This window comes from Martes martes (genome assembly GCF_963455335.1).
Source record: "Martes martes genome assembly, chromosome: 6".
Lineage (NCBI taxonomy): Eukaryota > Metazoa > Chordata > Mammalia > Carnivora > Mustelidae > Martes > Martes martes.
Window position 1 is genome coordinate 74,417,443 of NC_137893.1, and position 20,778 is coordinate 74,438,220.

Below are 20,778 nucleotides of genomic sequence, written 5' to 3' on the forward strand. Positions count from 1 at the left end.
CTTGAGCACTAGGCTTTTTCCTTCTTTTTAAAATCAATTTGAAAGGACAAAAGTAAAATAATAAAAACAAACAAAAATTAACACTGCCTTTCTAGGTTTAAAGACATCTAAGGTGAGGGAGGAGTCAAGATGGCAGAGAAGTAGCAGACTGCGATGACATCAGTTCGCAGGAGTTCAGCTAGACAGTTATCAAACCATTCTGAACACCTACAAACCCAACAGGAGATCGAAGGGAAGAGCAGCAATTCCAGAAACAAAAAATTGCCCACTTTCTGAAAGGTAGGACCTGTGGAAAAGTGAATCCGAAGGAACAGGAAGATAGACCTGGGAGGGGTCAGCTCCTAGCAAGCGGCAAAGCAGTGGAGCACAAAATCAGAACTTTTAGAAGTCTGCTGCACTGAGGGACATCACCCCAGAGGCTAAGAGGGGGTGGAGCCCTCGCAGGGACAGTGTGGTCTCAGGTCGCAGAGGGTCACAGAAGGATCGGGGGTGTCTGAGTATAGCAGAGCTCACAGGTATCAGAGCGGGGAAGCCGACTACAGAGATGGAGCCAAGGAGTGAGCTCTCAGCTTGGGGTTACCTTAAACTGTGATCCACAGCGCAGTCAGGCCACTACTCTTTGAGCAGGGTCCCCACAAGTGGCAGATCCGGGGAGACCCACCTTCATCCGCTGGAAGAGCAGAGCGGCAGGAATCTGATCAGTTTGGAGACTCCAAACAGGGCTGTGCACCACAGACAAAAATGCTCGGTTGGTCACAGGCCGGGTGAGCTCTGAGCGCGGCTGGAGACCAGGGAGATGGGAGTGAATGAGAGCTTTTTTCCAAGAGAGCACTGAGGAGTGGGGCCCCCAGCTCTCGGCTCCTCCAGGCAGGAGACTGGGAGGCTGCCATTTTCATTCCCATCCTCCAGAGCTCTCAAAAAGCGTTCAGGGAACAAAAGCTTCCGAGAGCGAACAAAGCAGATTACTTAGCCCGGCCCTTGGCTAGAGTGACGCAATTCCACCTTGGGCAAAGACACTTGAGAATCACTGCAACAGGTCCCTCCCCCAGAAGATCAACAAGAACATCCAGCCAAGACCAAGCTCACTGATCAAGGACAACAGTGGAATTTCAGAGGAAAGGAAAGCGAAGCATGGAATTCATGGCTTTCTCCCCATGATATTTTAGTCTTGCAAAGTTAAATTTTTAAAATTTCTTTTCTTATTCTAATTTTTTAACTTTTCCTCTTTCCTCTTTTAACATTTTTAACTAGTTTATCTTAACAATACCTTTCTAAAAAAAAAAAATCTCAACCATCATTATTATAGTCATATTTTACCCTTCATTGTATCTAACTTTATTTTTTGTATACACACAGGGTTTTTTCTTCTAGAAAATATTTGGCATAAAATTTCTTCTAATAGACCAAAATATACCCCAAATCTAGCAAAGGACTTTGCTCTAGTCTCCAGCCTAAGTAAATTCTCTCCACTTTCTTCTTCCAACTTATCAATTCCTTTTTTAGAATTTTTTTTTTAATTTTCATCTTTACAGTCATATTCCGTCCCTTCATCATGTTTACCCTTATTTTTGTATGTATATGTTTTACTTTCTTTAAAATTTTGGGAGGTAGTTTCTTCTAAGAGACCAAAATACACCCAAAATCAAGTGGGTGGTTCTGTTCTATTCACCAGCCTAATATATATACAAATATATATATATATATATATATATATATTTTTTTTTAAACTTCTTTTACCCCCTTTCTTCTCTCCCTGATTTGGGGTCTCTTCTGATTTGGTTAGCGTACATTTTTCTGGGGTCTTTGCAGCCCTTTTAGTATTTTATTCTCTCGTTCACATATTCGTATCTGGATAAAATGACAAGGTGGAAAAACTCACCACAAAAAAAAGAACAAGAGGTAGTACCGAAGGCAAGGGATCTAATAATACGGATATTGGTAATATGTCAGATCTAGAGCTCAGAATGATGATTCTTAAGGTCCTAGCTGGGCTCGAAAAAGGCATGGAAGAAACCCTACCTGGAGAAATAAAAGCCCTTCCTGGAGAAATAAAAGAACTAAAATCTAACCAAGCTGAAATCAAAAAAGCTATTAATGAGGTGCAATAAAAAATGGAGGCTCTTACTGCTAGGATAAATGAGGCAGAAGAGAGAATTGATGATATAGAAGACCAAATGACGGCAAATAAAGAAGCTGAGCAAAAGAGAGATAAACAACTACTGGACCACAAGGGGAGAATTCAAGAGATAAGTGATACCATAAGATGAAACAAAATTAGAGTAATTGGGATTCCAGAAGAAGAGAGAGAGAGGGGAGCAAAAGGTATATTGGAGTGAATTAAAATAGAGAATTTCCCTAATATGCCAAAGGGAACAAGCATCAAAATCCAGGAGACACAGAGAACCCCTCTCAAAAATCAATAAAAATAGGTCCACACCCCATCACCTAATAGTAAAAGTTACAAGTCTTAGTGACAAAGAGAAAATCCTGAGAGCAGCTCGGGACAAGAAGTCTGTAACATGCAATAGTAAAAACGTTAGATTGGCAGCAGACTTATCCACAGAGCCCTGGCAGTCCAGAAAGAACTGGCATGATATATTCAGAGCACTAATTGAGAAAAACATGCAGCCAAGAATACTATATCCAGCTAGGCTATCACTGAAAATAGAAGGAAAGATAAAAAGCTTCCAGGACACCAAAGGCAAAGGAAAGAAAAGCAAAAATGAATTTTTGGGACTCCATCAAGATCAAATGATTCTGCATAGCAAAGAAAACAGTCAACAAAACAAAGAGGCAACCCACGGAATGGAAGAAGATATTCGCAAATAACAGTACAGCCAAAAGACTGATATCCAGGATCTATAAAGAACTCCTCAAACTCAACACATACAAAACAGATAATCATGTCAAAAAATGGGCAGAAGACATGAACAGACACTTCTCCAATGAAGACATACAAATGGCTAACACACACATGAAAAAATTCATCATCACTAACCATCAGGGAGATTCAAATCAAAACCACATTGAGATACCACCTTACACCAGTTAGAATGGCCAAAATTAACAAGACAGTAAACAATGTGTGTTGGAAAGGATGTGGAGAAAGGAGAACCCTCTTACACTGTTGCTGGGAATGCAAGTTGGTATAGCCACTTTGGAAAAGAGTGTGGAGATTCCTTAAGAAATTAAAAATAGAGCTTCCCTAGGACCCTGCAATTGCACTACTGGGTATTTACCCCAGAGATACAGATGTAGTGAAGAGAAGGACCATCTGTACCCCAATGTTTATAGCAGCAATGGCCACGGTTGCCAAACTGTGGAAAGAACCAAGATGCCCTTCAACGGACGAATGGATAAGGAAGATGTGGTCCATATACACTATGGAATATTATGCCTTCACCAGAAAGGATGAATACCCAACTTTTGTATCAACATGGACGGGACTGGAAGAGATTATGCTGAGTGAAATAAGTCAAGCAGAGAGAGTCATTTATCATATGGTTTCACTTATTTGAGGAGCATAAGAAATAACACGGAGGACATGGGGAGATGGAGAGGAGAAAGAAGGGAGTTGGGAGAAACTGGAGGGGGAGACGAACCGTGAGAGACTATGGACTCTGAAAAACAATCTGAGGGTTTTGAAGGGGCAGCAGGTGGGAGGTTGGGTGAGCCTGGTGGTGGGTATCATGGAGGGCACATATTGCATGGAACACTGGGTGTGGTACATAAACAATGAATTCTGGTACACTGAAAAGAAATTTAAAAAATAAAAAAATTTTAAATTAAAAAAAAAATGCTTCCAAAACAAACAAAAACTAAAAGAATTTGTAAACACTAAACCAGCCCTATAGGAAATATTGAAAGGGGTCCTCTAAGCAAAGAGAGAGCCTAAAAGTAGTAGACCAGAAAGGAACAGAGACAATATACAGTAACAGTCACCTTACAGGCAATACAACGGCACTAAATTCATATCTTTCAATAGTTACCCAGAATGTAAATGGGCTAAATGCCCCATCAAAAGACACAGGGTATCAGAATGATAAAAAAAACAAAACCCATCAATATGCTGTCTACAAGAAACTCATTTTAGACCCAAAGACACCTCCAGATTTAAAGTGAGGGGGTGGAAAACAATTTACCATGCTAGTGGACATCAAAAGAAAGGTGGGGTGGCAATCCTTACATCAGATAAATTCGATTTTAAACCAAAGACTATAATAAGAGATGAAGAAGGATACTAAATCATACTCAAAGGGTCTGTCTAATAAGAAGATCTAACAATTTTAAATATCTATGCCTCTAACATGGGAGCAGCCAATTATATAAACCGATAAAAACAAAATCAAAGAAACACATCAACAATAATAAATAGTAGGGGACTTTAACAGCGCCCTTACTGAAATGGATAGATCATCCAAGCAAAAGATCAATAAGGAAATAAAGGCCTTAAATGACACACTGGACCAGATGGACATCACAGATATATTCAGAACATTCCTCCCAAAGCAACAGAATACATATTCTTCTCTACTGCACTTGGAACATTCTCCAAGATAGATCACATCCTGGGTCACAAATCAGGTCTCAACTGGTACCAAAAGACTGGGATCATTCCCTGCATATTTTCAGACCACAATGCTCTGAAGCTAGATCTCAATCACAAGAGGAAAGTTGGAAAGAAGACAAATACTTGGAGGCTAAAGAGCATCCTACTAAAGAATGAGTGGGTCAACCAGGAAATTAAAGAATTGAAAAAATTCATGGAAACAAATGATAATGAAAACACAACGGTTCAGGGCGCCTGGGTGGCTCAGTGGGTTAAAGCCTCTGCCTTTGGCTCAGGTCATGGTCCCGGGATCCTGGGATCGAGCCCCACATCGGGTTCTCTGCTCCGCAGGGAGCCTGCTTCCTCCTCTCTCTGTCTGCTTCCTCCTCTCTCTGCCTGCTTCTCTGCCTACTTGTGATCTCTGTCTGTCAAATAAATAAATAAAATCATTAAAAAAAAAAAAACACAACGGTTCAAAATCTCTGGGACACAGCAAAGGCAGTCATGTGAGGAAAATATATAACACAAGCCTTTCTCAAGAAGCAAGAAAGGTCTCAAATACACAACCTTACCCTACACGTAAAGGAGCTGGAGAAAGAACAACAAAGAAAGCCTAAACCCAGCAGGAGAAGAGAAATAATAAAGATCAGAGCAGAAATCAATGAAATAGAAACCAAAAGAACAATAGAACAGATCAACGAAACTAGGAGCTGGTTCTTTGAAAGAATTAGTAAGACTGATAAACCCCTGGCCAGACTTATCCAAAAGAAAAGAGAAAGGACCCAAATAAATAAAATCATAAATGAAAGAGGAGAGATCACAACCAACACCAAAGAAATACAAACAATTATAAGAACATATTATGAGCAACTCTACGCCAACAAATTTGACAATCTGGAAGAAATGGATGCACTCCTAGAGACATATAAACTATGACAACTGAACCAGGAAGAAATAGAAAACCTGAAGAGACCCATAACCAGTAAGGTGATTGAAAGAGTCACCAAAAATCTCCATACAAACAACAGCCCAGGGCCAGACAGCTTCCCAGGGGAATTCTACCAAGCATTTAAAGAAGAATTAATTCCTATTCTCCTGAAACTGTTCCAAAAGATAGAAATGGAAGGAAAACTTCCAAACTCGTTTTATGAGGCCAGCATTATCTTGATCCCAAAACCGGACAAAGACCCCATCAAAAAAGAGAATTACAGACCAATATCCTTGATGAACACAGATGCGAAAATTCTCACCCAAATACTAGCCAATAGGATCCAACAGTACAGGAAAAGGATTATTCACCACGACCAAGTGGGATTTACTGCAGGACTGCAAGGTTGGTTCAACATCTGCAAATCAATCAATGTGATGCAATAAATAAATTAATAAAAGAAAGAACAAGAACCATATAATTCTCTCAATAGATGCTGAAAAAGCATTTGACCAAGTACAGCATCCTTTCTTGATCAAAACTCTTCACAGTGTAGGGATAGAGGGTACATACCTCAATATCATCAAAGCCATCTATGAAAAACCCACAGCGAATATCATTAATGGAGAAAAACTGAGAGCTTTTGCACTAAGATCAGGAATGTGGCAGGGCTGTCCACTATCACCACTGCTATTTAACATAGTACTAGAAGTCCTAGCCTCAGCAATCAGACAACAAAAAGAAATCAAAGGCATCCAAATCGGCAAAGAAGAGTTCAAACTACCACTCTCTGCAGATGATATGATACTTTATGTGGAAAACCCAAAAGACTCCACTCCAAATCTGCTAGAACTTGTACAGGAATTTAGTAAAGTGTCAGAATGCCCAGAAATCAGTTGCATTTCTATACACCAACAGCAAGACAGAAGAAAGAGAAATTAAGGAGTCAATCCCATTTACAACTGCACCCAAAACCACAAGATACCTAGGAATAAACCTAACCAAAGAGGCAAAGAATTTGTACTCAGAAAACTATAAACTACTCATGAAAGAAATAGAGGAAGACACAAATAAATGGAAAAATGTTCCATGCTCATGGAATGGAAGAACAAATATTTGTAAAAATGCCTATGCTACCTAAAGCAATCTGCGCATTTAATGCAATCCCTATCAAAATACCAGCAACTTTTCTCAAAGAAGTGGAACAAATAATCCTATAATTTATATGGAACCAGAAAAGACCTCGAATAGCCAGAGGAATGTTGAAAAAGAAAGCCAAAGTTGGTGGCATCACAATTCCAGACTTCAAGCTCTATTACAAACCGGTCATCATCAAGACAGTATGGTACTGGCACAAAAACAGACACATAGACCAATGGAATAGAACAGGAAGCCCAGAAATAGACCCTCAACTCTATGGTCAACTAATCTTTGACAAAACAGGAAAGACTGTCCAGTGGAAAAAAGACAGTCTCTTCAACAAATGGTGTTGGGAAAATTGGACAGCCACATACAGAAGAATGAAACTGGACCATTTCCTTACACCACACACGAAAATAAACTCTAAATGGATGAAGGACCTCAATGTGAGAAAGGAATCCATCAAAATCCTTGAGGAGAACACAGGCAACAACCTCTTCGACCTCAGCTGCAGCAACTTCTTCCTAGGAACATCGCCAAAGGCAAGGGAAACAAAGGCCACAAATGAACTATTGGGACTTCATCAAGATCAAAAGCTTTTGCACAGCAAAGGAAACAGTCAACAAAACCAAAGACAACTGACAGAATGGGAGAAGATATCTGCAAACAACATATCAGATAAAGGGCTAGCATCTAAAATCTATAAAGAATTTATCAAACTCAACACCCACAGAACAAATAATCCAGTCAAGAAATGGGCAGAGGACATGAACAGACATTTCTGCAAAGAAGACATCCAGATGACCAAAAGACACACGAAAAAGTGCTCCACATCACTCAGCATCAGGGATATACAAATCAAAACCACAATGAGATACCACCTCATATCAGTCAGAATGGCTAAAATTAACAAGTCAGGAAATGACAGACGCTGGTGAGGATGCGGATAAAGGGAAACCCTCCTACACTGTTGGTGGTAATGCAATCTGGTGCAGCCACTCTAGAAAACAGCATGGAAGTTCCTCAAAAAGTTGAAAATAGAGCTACCCTATGACAGCAATAGCACTACTAGGTATTTACCCTAAAGATACAAAGGTAGTTATCCGAAGGGGCACATGCACCCAAATGTTTATAGGAACAATGTCCCCAATAGCCAAACTATGGAAAGAACCTAGATGTCCATTGACAGATGAATGGATAAAGAAGATGTGGTATATATATTAATGGAATACTATGCAACCATCAAAAGAAATGAAATCTTGCCATTTGCAACGACATGGATGGAACTAGAGGGTGCTATACAGAGCAAAATAAGTCAATAAGAAAGACAATTATCATATTATCTCCCTGATATGAGGAATTTGAGAGGCAAAGTGGGGGGTTTGGGGTGTAGGAAAGGAAAAAAAGAAATAAGACCAGATTGGGGGGGAGATAAACCATTGGAGACTCTTAATCTCACAAAACAAACTGAGGGTTGCCAGGGAGAGGGGGGTAGGGAGAGGGTTTTTGGGTTTTGGACATTGGGGAGGGTATGTGCTATGGTGAATGCTGTGATGTGTGTAAGCCTGACGATTCACACACCTGTACCCCTGGGGCTAATAATACATTATATGTTAATATTTTTAAAAATCCTATTTTTATTACAGAAAAAAAGATATCTAAGGTGAGTGCCCTTAGTTAGCATTTTTATGTAGAAGAAAAGTTGTCAGAAACATTCTTAGATCATTCTTTATTTCTTCTTCCAAGTATCAAATAAACTGTCTATAGAAATATTATAAATCTGAAAAGAGTACTAGAAAAAAAAGATTTTCCTAAATAAATTAACTTAAAGGAAAGCAAATGAGAAATGACAACAGGTCTCTACTTTGCCACTAAGAAATGACTGGTTCATTATGTGGCCCCATCATTGGAGTCCTTTCTCTATATTTTCTTCTGAACAGTGTTTCAAAGCCATCATAAACATCATATGCTGGTGCTGGTACTATTTATGAAGGCCACAAAATAAAGAATGCTGATGTCATTCATTTTACTTTCTAATATCAAGATTTAGAACTATAAAATCTACAGGTACTATTTCTATTTTTTACATGTATTACTCATGTGGCTGGCACATAAATGTTATTACTAACTTAAATGATTACATTAAGTGCTATGATTTCTAAGAGCTGCAGTGTTACTAATTTAAATTATCAAATGCCTTACTTCCCTCAAAATATTAAAAAACAAACATATACATGAGAAGTAACTAACTGGAAGAGCATGAAAAAAGCATACTTTAATATGCAATAGAGGCCTCTTATTCACTGTGATAGATGCTGATAATTGTTACTGGTATGGACTTAATTGTGTCCCCCCCAATTCATATACTGAAGCCTTAACCCCCAACATGACTATATTTGGAGACTGAGCCTTAAAGGAGATGATTAAAGTTAAATGAAATCGTAAGGGTGGGGCTCTAATGCAAAAGGACTGACAGAGGACATAGCAAGAAGGTGGCTGTCTGCAATTCAGCAAGATAGGTATCATCAGAAACCAAACTTGCTGGCACCTTGACCTTGGACTTCCAGTCTCCACAACTGTAAGAAAATAAACTTGTTATTTAAGCCATTCAGTCTGTGGTATTCTGCAATAGCAGCCCAAACAGACTAATAATACTACAGTTAGTTAACTGAAAAAGTCAGTAAAAGCAGGAAAAAATGAAAACATTTTGTAAATACACTGAACATCTTAACTTAAAAGATTGTATACTCATTTATCAATCTTGGGATATAGAATCAGGACCTACAAAGATTTTCAGTTTTGGCTTCTGTAAAATGATGCAAGAACATAAAGACTCTTACAAAGTAATCTGGGTAGAGAAACCTAGATTGGGCTAACTTTTTTTCAACCTTTTATCGTCATCTAATCCATTCCCAGCCCAAGAGTCTTTCTTTGCAATTCACTTGATCCTATCTTTCTGAAGTAGTCCACTTAGCTTTTCTAGAAATGACAACTTTATTCTCACACTTACATTTCCCTGGTCTAACTAGCATTTAGTTAGACTACATAATTACCATAACAAATATAACTGGTTTAAACCGTTCACAAAACAAACACAACTGATTCATGGCAAACAGACAATTCAGCTGGTAGATACAGAAGTGTACAGATATAGTAGAGATCAAGCAAGTCACCAGCTAGAAGTATCTGACATGTTATAGGCATTAGTATTGGTGTTTTAGAAGAAAAATGGCCAGTACTAGTAAGTCAACTGAGTCTGAAATGCAGATTAGTCAAGAGGACTTTTATTGTATATACAAATAAACGTTGTCCATTCAAAATTGTCACTGCAGAAGGCTGTCATTGTATCAAACTACTTGTAAACCCCTCTTTTAGAATTTCTGGATCTTCTTAATGTTTTAAATATTTAATGGTAGATCATCATCCTCAGGATAGGTTCTTATTTCCAAAAAACAACAATTAAATGACATGTCTGCTATAAAATGTGAGCACCAAAGTCCAGTAACACAATTTGAAGAAAAGGAAGGTGTTACTATTAAGCAAAATAACTGTTCAATATTAATATATTTCTTTAAATGTAAATCTAAAATTTCAAGGATATACAGAACAATTATGATATGAGTACAAGATGCCAGCCCAAGCATATCTATCATTTGAATATAAACTTGTTTTAAAAATGACAGACACTTATGTTAATTATATCACATATACCTGTATATAAATACATACACACCTACACAACCACCCCTAATTGAACATGAACCAACTATTTATATACATAAACAGCTTAAACTTTCGGAAATGCCCTGATATTGGAGCTGGACTACTGAAGAAAGTTTATATTACATTGAATCTCATTTGGTAATGAAAAGGAGTCACTAAACTTTTCGCATAAAAAAGTAACATAATGCATACAGTGTTTTAGGAAGAGTCACTTAACAATTAAGAACTAGAGGTGTGAAAAATGGAAGAGAGAATTTAGGAGATATTAGCCCAAACCAGGTATATGGTGATAAGATCTAAGTTAGAGACAGGTAGCAAATGGAAATTAAAAGGACAAAAACAAGAAATACACAATAACATATTCAAAAAGCACTAAATAAATATTGGGTTTCATTACTGCTAAAGAATCCATGAGCTGTGAATTAGATGAAAAACATCAAATGCGGAGATGAATCTGACAAACCTTCTGAGATCAAAAACAAAGATGGAGCTCACTGAAGTTTACTTTGGGAAAGCTGTGGTTGTCAACCCAGACAAGTACAGCCCAAGAAGCATTCTGTAGATTTAATTAAGCTCCATTACGAGGCATTATTCGTATAAATTCTGATCTGGATATGAAATAACAGATGTTTTGTTCTTCCCAAGAATAGTGTGTGTGTGTTTGTGTGTGTGTATCAGAGAAAGTGGGGCAAGAACACGTGTTGGGCCCTAACAGTTAACAGCAAATTACTTTTTCCATTATATAAAGTGACATTTTCTCTTCAGAACAGTCTGTAATTAAGTAGGTCTTGCTTTTGGAGAAAAATGGGTAACTAGTAGATTGCTAATTAGACAATGGTTGTTTAATTGTGTTGTTTGTTTATTTGTTTGTTTGTTTTAAACTGCATCAGTGGCAAAGATGAGACATTAATTTAAGGTCAACTTCTATTTCCATTCTGCTATTCAACTTTTACAACCAACTCCTACCCTCTAAATTCCACCAAATACCACAAACCTCTTGAACTTCTACCCCTTCCTGAATTTGGTAACTTTTTAAAGATCAAGGACTAACAATTTCAAACTCCATTACAAGAAAACTAAAAAAACTATATGGATTCTTCCAGAATTTAGCCCAAAAATACTAGGATAATTTACCTCAAATTTCTTCACCTTTTCCATTGTTATCAAGCGCCTTGATGTGTGGCTGGAAAGCTTCTGCTCACAGTTGCTAATAAGCCTCAGGCAAGGGTGCCAGGGTACCATCTCTTCAGTGTATCTGAAGAAAGAACAGCTGACCTTTAGGCTCACATGCACATACCACACAGGATCATCACAGAATTGTGCAACGTGGTATGGACATCCCCCCACTAATGCTGTTCCATTTTATTTCACACAGGCTAACTGTCCAGATAATCCATAAACAATCTGTATTTTTAAAAAGCAAAGTATTTGAATATTACCACATCCAAAAAAAAGGAGTTTAAATTCTTTTACCTGTAGACTAAGAGAGAATGCAAGTATGTTTTATGAAAGAATACCAAGTATTTAAACCACAAAAACACAAGACAATGATTCCACCCTAAAGCATCTCACAAGAGCACATAAGACAGAAATACATTCTACAACAACCCCTTGACATTCATGAGGGACTGATTCATGTGGAAATTTTTATAAATTCCCAAAGAATAATGTCCACTCAGCATATACTTTCCCCATAAAATGAAGTGTCCCTGCAAAATTTCAATGGCATCTTAAGACCTCTATTACTTTGTAAATACAGGACTAAAGTTATTTATAAGATTATTCAAATAAACTACCAATAAAATAAGTACTCCATGGTCACCTTAACCATGAAATAAAATCAAAGCCACAATCATGAGCAGTGGTGACTGCTGCTATCCAGCACACATACTATGTGAATGGAGAGGACACCTGGAAAGCAGGACAGTCAGGCTGCAGTAGCTCAGCACCTGACATCTGCTAGGTTGTTGGCATCAATCTTGCCAAAAGACACAGGTGACAGATGAGGGGGAAATAGCTATGGAGCAGAATGCTGAAGAACAGCAGCGGAGGGAGCTCACCAGGTACAGGTGCCATTAAGAACACGACAGATTGCCCTTTTTTATTTCTCCTTTGCAAATGTTAATACCTTTCTAGATTGTCTCCACAAACATTTATCACATGGGAAATTTTAAAACTCTGGTCCAAAGTGGGAAAGGTGCCAAACAGCACTTCCTGTAAAGGACTACTACCATTTCAGCTAGCCTGTTCCAATACGTCAACGTGGTCTTCACTACCACTCTTTTACTGACTTCTCTAGCCCCTCTGACCTTCAGTGAGGTCTCCCTCATTACCTCAACCACATGCTCAAAACCTTCATCAGCCACTTACCAAGCAACATTCATAATGCACTTCACTGTTTTATCAGTGGAAAGAATTCTCTTGAAGTCATCCTCTGCATCCTTCCTTAGGGCTTTCCAGTATGTAATGACCATTTCAGTTTTTGCCTGATCTAACAATTCTCTAATATTCACTATACAGTCAGAAAAGTTGTATTTCTCATAACATTAGCTGACATCAAATCTGGATCTTTACACGAAGCATTTATGATATGAAGGAATACATTCTACACCATGGTTAACAAAAAGAAGATATAGCCTTGACTTTAAGCTAGAAAAAGCATGGTTTGTAGATGTCTGAAATAGTATTGTTTAAACTTAGTTATGTACCCTTTTTTTAAAGGGAAAAAAATTCTCATTTCCTGACAGAGTGGACTTAAAGATTTGTACTAAAAGGTAACGTAAAGATATATAAGTGAGATATAAAGTCCATATGCTTATATAACTATAAAACCAAAACAAATTTACAAATCAAATCTAAAAGTACAAACCCAATGCAACTTTACTTGATACTGATGACCCAAATGATGCTAAGCTGCTGAAACTGAGTCACCAGGCATTTGGCTTAAGAGCAGAAAAACATTTTTGTATTTTAACTACCTTTTCAGCTTGACCTTTGAGGTTAATTAAGCATGAAAGAACATCATTTGGGTCATCATTATCATTAACAAGCTAGTTTTTAACAATTACCCTATTATACTAGAACCAATCAATTTAGCAGTATACCACACTCCCAAAACACCATGCTAAGAATTTAAAAGTATCAGTTAACAATATATGTCCTAATATTTTTCATACCAGCATACTGCAATGAATTGTTTACAAACTGTTCAATAAAAGCCATAAATCTGTTCTATGCCTGGGTCATTATAACAGTACAGTATGCTATCTTCACTTCAGTTTTATTACTATAGCCCTACAATCCAAATATCTATTTAAAACCTAAATCAGGCACAACAGGAAAGTCCACAGAGATAGATAAGTGGCTGCCGGGGGCAGAAGTGGTGGTGACTGCCTATGTATATGGGGTTTCTTTAGGGGTGACAAAAATGTTCCAGAATTAGAAAGTGGTAATGGTTGCACAACTTTGTGGATATACTAAAAACCATGGAGTTTTAAACTTAAAAAGGTGACCTTTGTGATATACAAATTATATTACATTATTTTTTAAAAAGCAAAACTAACTATGCACATAGGCCTCTAGCTTTTCCATGAATGAATTTTGATACTCATCTTCCTATGAATCTTCACGCCTCAAGCTATTTCCAAATGACACTAGAATTTCACCTCCCATTTGAGAAAAGATTTTGCACTGATTAGAGCACTCACTGAAAACAGGTCAAGGGATCACTTTTCTTGTTTCCTAGCTAAGAGAAGAAAAAATGAGCACCGGGTATTATATGCAACTAATGAATCACTGAACACTACATCAAAAACTAATGATGTACTATATGGTGGCTAACTGAACATAACACCACCAAAAAAAAACCATGTTCCCTTCACTGCTCTGAGCCACTCCAAAAAATTCATTTTACTAAAGTTTATCCCCCATGTAAATCAAACCATCACAGCATATACTCCTTAAACTTATACAGTGAGGTATCTCAATTATTTCTCAATAAAATTAGGGGAAAAAAATACCCCCACACACACATCCTGCGCTGGGGCATACTTTATTAAGCTTCTTTACTTTGTCAATGTTTTTAACACAAGCAATAGCAATGGGATTTCTTTTAAAGAACATCTTTCACAAAGAAATGTAGTTTCTAATCACCTCAAGAGAGTAATCTGTGTCTAATGCCAATCAGAAAAGAACACTATATGGATACTTAAAGCCTGAGCAGACAAGTGCATGAAGCAGTTTAGCAATTCCTGTAACATCCAGCACACAGGAGTTGAATTTATGCCACCCAGATGAACAGCACACAGATCAGGGTGACTTGCAAGTAGCTGAAACTGTGGATAATAAACCCATAAATACCAGCAGTTTACAGCAATTTTATGTGGTCAGTCTCTAGGAGTGATAAGAATAAACAACTATGAGAGCACAGATTAAAGACTAATTCTGCTGAGGAGGGCTGGAAAAGTATCATAGAGGTGGAGACAATTAAGCCAGGCCTTGAAAGATGACCAGAATTTTATCAGCTGAGAAAAGAAGAAATGGTTTATCAAAGATAGGGACAGAATAAAGGTGAAAAGATACAAAGTGTATAGATTATCTTGATGCTGGTAAAAAAATCTACTACACTAAAGTGGAGAAAATCCCTATTTGAGGAAATACAGCAAGTTTGTTGAATAGCAATTTCTTCACTGCAATTTAAATTGCCAAAAAGAAAATCCTTTTTCAATGATCAGCTCCAATGATTTTTCACAAATAACTTAAGCTTTTAGGTAGTACTTTACTTGTATTATGTCTTACACTTTTCAAAATGCCCTGGGTTTAAAGAATAATACCTGAACTTGATTATAATATGTAATTCTTATTTATTTTTAAGATTTTATTTATTTGAGAGAGAGGGAGGGAAGGAAGGAAGGGGAGAGAGCGAGAGCACAAGCACACAGTTGGGGGTTGGGCAGGGCAGAGGGAGAGGGAATAACAGAAGCTCCCTGTTGAGCAGGGAGCCCAAGGCAGGGCACAATCCAGGGACTCTGGGATAATGACCTGAGCCGAAGGCAAACACTTAACTGAGCCCCCCAGGAGCCCCTGTAATTCTTATTTTTAAACTTGAATCACGTAACAGAATTTGGTTGAATACATGAATTCAGTATTAGGACTAAAAGCCTATATTCACTACACCAAAAGTAAAAAAGTTTTAAAATTGAACTGTGCTAATATATAATTTTAAAATGAAATCTTTATTCTTAGTTAAATAAAAAGCCAAATTTTTAATACAATATAATCTAACTAATTCTAAATTGTTTAATTCGGAAGCAAGAAAATTATTCCAAACTTCTGCAGATGATTTTGGTCTTAAATTCCTAATAATATTGTGCTATTTTAAAAGAGCAAAGACTTTGTATGGTATACAATACAGAAGTAAAAATAATTCATTTCCTGACAAACACAAGACAAACTAAGTTCATTAATAAGTTAACAGTAGTAATAATAATTCATTAGTAAGATCACCTTAGGTTAAAGGGAAGGAGATCATCTTCCCATAATCAGCCTCAGGTGACCTCTGAAAATGGTCTGCTACTCACTTGACCCAGAAAACCCTAAAAATCATGCAAATCAAGAGGTTCAAATCTTCTTGTTCACTTTAAGAACACACATGAAACTATCCAAGCCATCAGGAGTATGCAGATCTGAAAAGCCACCAACTATCTGAAGGACGTCACACTGTAGAAGCCATGTGTGCCATTCTGTCACTACAATGGCAGAGATGGTTAAGTGTGCCCAGGTCAAACAGCTGGTGGCCCAAAAGAGTGCTGAATTTTTACTGCACATGCTTACAAATGCAGACAATAATGCCATATTTATGGATTTGGATGTAGATTTTCTGGTTATTAAGCACATCCAGGTGAACAAAGTCCCCAAGATGTGACGACATACAACTTACAGGGCTCATCCTTGGATTAACCCATATGTGAGCTCTCCTGCCTCAGTAAGATGATCTTTAGTGAAAAAGAGTAGACTGTTTCTAAACCAGAAGAGGAGGTTGCAAAGAAGATAAAGATATCCCAGAAGAAACTGTAGAAACAAACTTATTACTAGGAGTATATTCTGCATAAAATAAATGGAAATAAAGTTATTTTTAAAAAAGGAAGAAGGAGGGGCGCCTGGGTGGCTCAGTGGGTTAAAGCCTCTGCCTTCGGCTCAGGTCACGATCCCAGGGTCCTGGGATCGAGCCCCGCATCGGGCTCTCTGCTCCGTAGAGAGCCTGCTTTCTCCTCTCTCTCTGCCTGCCTCTCTGCCTACTTGTGGTCTCTTGTCTGTCAAATAAATAAATAAAATCTAAAAAAAAAAAAAAAAAAAAAAGGAAGAAGGATAAACAGAAGTCTAGTAATGAACATCAAAGGATGTGGACATAACTTTCTTCAGGGATGAAGTTAGGGAAGTAAAGAACATAGTCTTCCTATGTTTGCATCAGCCACATACCTGAACGAAATCTTTCCCTTGATAAACAGCTAAGATTAAAAAAAGTGATAAAAATATGTACCTCTTTTCTACTCCTAAAATATTCCTCTGATAATATGCATGTGGAAATTTTCCCTTGTTGAAAATTATTAAAATCAAGAAGTCACTGAAAAAATATCCAGTGTCCATTTTGTAAGATCTTTAGAAATATTAAAAATACTTAAAAGTACCTCCAATTTAATTTTGTATAAAAAGAAAGGAAAAGACAAAAGAACTACAAAAGATATTCTAAAGTACATTCAACTCCAATTATAACCAAATAATAAAGTACAAAATAGTGGACAGTCAGAAATGCCAAAAAATAAGAAGTATACAAAGACTAACAGGGATACTTCAAAATGACAGAGGAACCACCTCAAAGTGACTCCCACTGATCAAATCTGAGATAATCTGAGCAACAAAACAGGGACAGCAATGAATTATAACCCAATGAATTACATAAGCACCCATGATTCCATAGCAAAATAAATTAATAAATTTGTAAACAAATGGGGGACGAAGGGAAAACTCTTCCTTACAGTTGGATGCCAACTTATAAATGCAGAAGGAATGATGGAACAGAAAAGTCATCATTGTAGTGCTTGTCAACAATGGAGTTGTCATTGTGAAGAGTGATTTGATGAAGAACAAGATACTGATGTCATCTTGGGATATCTCCCCCCAAGAAATACTAATCAGAGGAGAAAATGATGGCTCACAGTGGAGAACCCTGAGAGAACAAAATAATCAGATGATCAAATCAAAGATCTCTAGTAGGGATTAACTCCCTATGCCCCCAAATGCAATGCACGAAAAACACAGTATAATTTTTGTGGTGTTCCTACCAAGGGCACTACCTGAATCTGGTCAGAAAAGAAACATCAATTCTCCCTCTGCCCGACCCTGCCACCTCTTCCTCTCTAAAAAAAAATAAAACAAAACACCACCAGTTGGACCCTCGTTGAGGGCCAACCTTTAATATAAGCCATATACTCTACAAAACTGTCAAGGACACAAAAGATAAGAAAGAATGGGGACATATTCTAGACTGGAGGAGAATGACTTGATGGCTTAACAGAGCCCATTTTCTCAGATGGACTGCAACTGGTAAAATTTGAATAGGGTCCATAAAATGGACCAGTGTTATCTATGCTGATTTCCAAACTTGGAGGGCTGACTGTGGTTTCACAAGAATGTTCTTGTTTCTGAGAAATACAATGAAGTATGTAGGGGTTATAGGACATCATTATCTGCAACTTCGCAAATCATTCCAAAAAAGAAGAATGATAATGAATATGTGACTAATGTAATGGGTGAGGAAAAAAGATACAATAGGTGTACATTAATAGTTGGAAAAATCTGGATGAGGAGAGTTTTTTGCGTTACATTTGAAACTTTTATGTAAGTCTGAGATTATCTCAAAATAAAGTTTTTGAAAATTTGGTCCTGAAACTTAAATTAAAACGGGAAGCTTTTCTCTCGATAATAAATAAATAAATCTTTAAAAAAAAAAAAAAGTGGGGAGCCAATGGGTGGCTCAGTTAGTTGAGTGTCTGACTCTTGGTTTCAGCTCAATGATCCTGGGGTCATGGGGTCCAGCCCTGCATCATGCTCCAAGCTCAGCAGGGAGTCTGCTTAGGATTCTCTCCCTCCCTCCCCTCACCCCTCCTGACTCTGCATGCACAAGTGCACACACAGGCTTTCTCTCCCAGATAAATAAATCTTTTAAAAACCTGCTGCTAGAATTCAGCTTGTCTAAGGCAGGAACCATTCTGTATAGAAACAAACAAAAGTGATCTTCTCCAAAAATACTAGTAAAACTCCATCTATTGCTTCACATACCAGGCACATGAGATCTGGTAGACTGTTGAATTAAGCAAACAGGGCCACAGGAATAAGGAACCCAAAGAGTTTAGCTAGCTAGTAACTATAGACTAGTCACTTCACTCCTTGGAATTAATTTTCCTTATTTCTAAAGTGAAAAGATTACATGAGATTATCACTGGCAGCAAAACATAAGGCCAGCATTAAGGAGTCTGGACATGAATGTGTACAGTGTATAGTCTTATCAGCTGATAAATAAATATGTGACTGAAGTCAGTCCACAGTAACTTCCAATACAACACCTTTAAAACAAAAAACAGCACAGCTTCCAACTGCTGAGGATCATCTGCTATGTTGAAAAGACAGACAAGTTAACACTGTTCTAAAATGCTTTCTGTACAATTACATATAGTAAACAGAAGAACTAAAATAATTTTTTCAAAACATTACTATGGCAGATTAGAGAAACAGCCAAATTTTGAGCTTGATATTAAATTATCTTTCAAATTTAAAGATTCTGTCTTATTCAAGACATTGTTTGCTCCATTGTTGATGTACACAGCTCTGTTTATAGTTAATAATTACTGAATAATAAAACCCAAACCAATCATGTGGAACATAATCAAAGCTTTAAATATAAGCACAGGTTTTATTTCAGTGTTAGCTTTTAAAAAAGATTTATTGCATTTAAGGTGATCATAATAGCCAATATATATTAAAGCTAGCTTGTGGCAGATGAATCCCTCAACTAAGTTGTTAAAAATTACCTATGTTTGTGGCCTAACAAAACAGTTACCAGCAGCTATGATATATCAGACCCTGAGCTAATGATGGTACACAAGTAGGTCTGGCAAACTTTCCCTCTAAAGGACCAGACAGTAAATATTTTAGCCTTAGTGGGCCACATATATTTCTGTCACATGTTCTTTGCTTTTTTTCTTTTTTAACTACTCTTTAAAAATGTAAAAACCCATCTTAGTTCAACCCATCTTAGTTCAAATGCCTTATAAAAACAGGTGAGGACCATATCTGGCCCACAGGCTATAGTTTGCCAACTCCTGATGTAAAATGAAAAGGTCAAAGCAATTCAATCAATAAGAAGAATGGGACTGTTATATACACATATGTAGGTAAACAAAGATGATTATAAACATTAAACACAAAGATATTTACTCTAAATCCAATTAAAAATAGGGAAAAAATGTTATACAAATACCATAACAAAAGTGAAATTAAAAATAAAATTATTTAGCATTACATACTCTGGTGTATACACTGGTAACCAATAGACTAGTCTTCCACCTAATACGAGGGTCTCAGCTGCGAAGTTTAACAGGTCAAAAAACATATCACTCAGATGATAACTCAAGGAAACAGGAACATGGCTTTCTGGACTAGAAAAAGAAAACAGAATTTCAAAATCAATGAAAAACCTTAAGACTGCTAAACTTAGCTAATTAAAAAGAATAACATGCTTCTTCTCAAAATAGTATCATATTATATTTAACCTTCACTTACCATTTTTCCATCCCCTTCGGTATTTCCTTCTGAGAACCTGTTTTTCTCGTAGATTCTCTGATACCATATGGAGCTAGACAGAAAACACAAATAACATGGATAGTCAAAAGTCACCTAATCACCAGTTAGGCGTAGATGGATATCATGGGCCTCAAGATGGGACACTCAGAGAGGAACACATCACCACCTATGAAATATTCCAAGCGAGAACACATAACACAAGAACATTCTATTTAAAACACTGGGAGGGACAACAGGCCACTGTCTTCTTCAAAAATGTCAGTGTCTTAAAAAAAGAGAAAGGCTGTGACAGTGTGACAACTAAAAGAGGCCTAAAAGAGATATTACCAAATGCAATACCTGATACCAGGTTGGATACTGTCCCAGAGAGAAAAGCAAAGAAATAAATAAAGGGATATTACTGGGTGACAACAAAAGTAGGTGACAAAATAAAATCCAATAATTGCATTAATTTATTGAAACTGATGACTATATTCTGGCTACCTAAGAGACTATCCCTATTCTTGGGAAATACACACTGAAGTATAGGGGTAAATGCCTACAGTGTAGCCAACTCACTCTCAATGGATTAAGAAAAGTT

General features: G+C 37.2%; 1 protein-coding gene across 3 annotated transcripts in view; it reads right to left on the bottom strand.

The window, feature by feature from the left end:
- Nucleotides 1–20,778, bottom strand: part of TRMT11 (tRNA methyltransferase 11 homolog) — a 65,906-nt gene that overhangs the window by 16,859 nt on the left and 28,269 nt on the right. For all 3 annotated transcript variants that reach the window (XM_080806986.1, XM_080806987.1, XM_080806985.1), the window contains 3 exons: nt 20,178–20,250; nt 19,922–20,053; nt 11,475–11,595 (listed from right to left, as the gene is read on the bottom strand). In XM_080806986.1, coding sequence (XP_080663112.1) covers nt 11,475–11,595; nt 19,922–20,053; nt 20,178–20,250 — 326 coding nt within the window. The remainder of the gene's footprint in view (nt 1–11,474; nt 11,596–19,921; nt 20,054–20,177; nt 20,251–20,778) is intronic.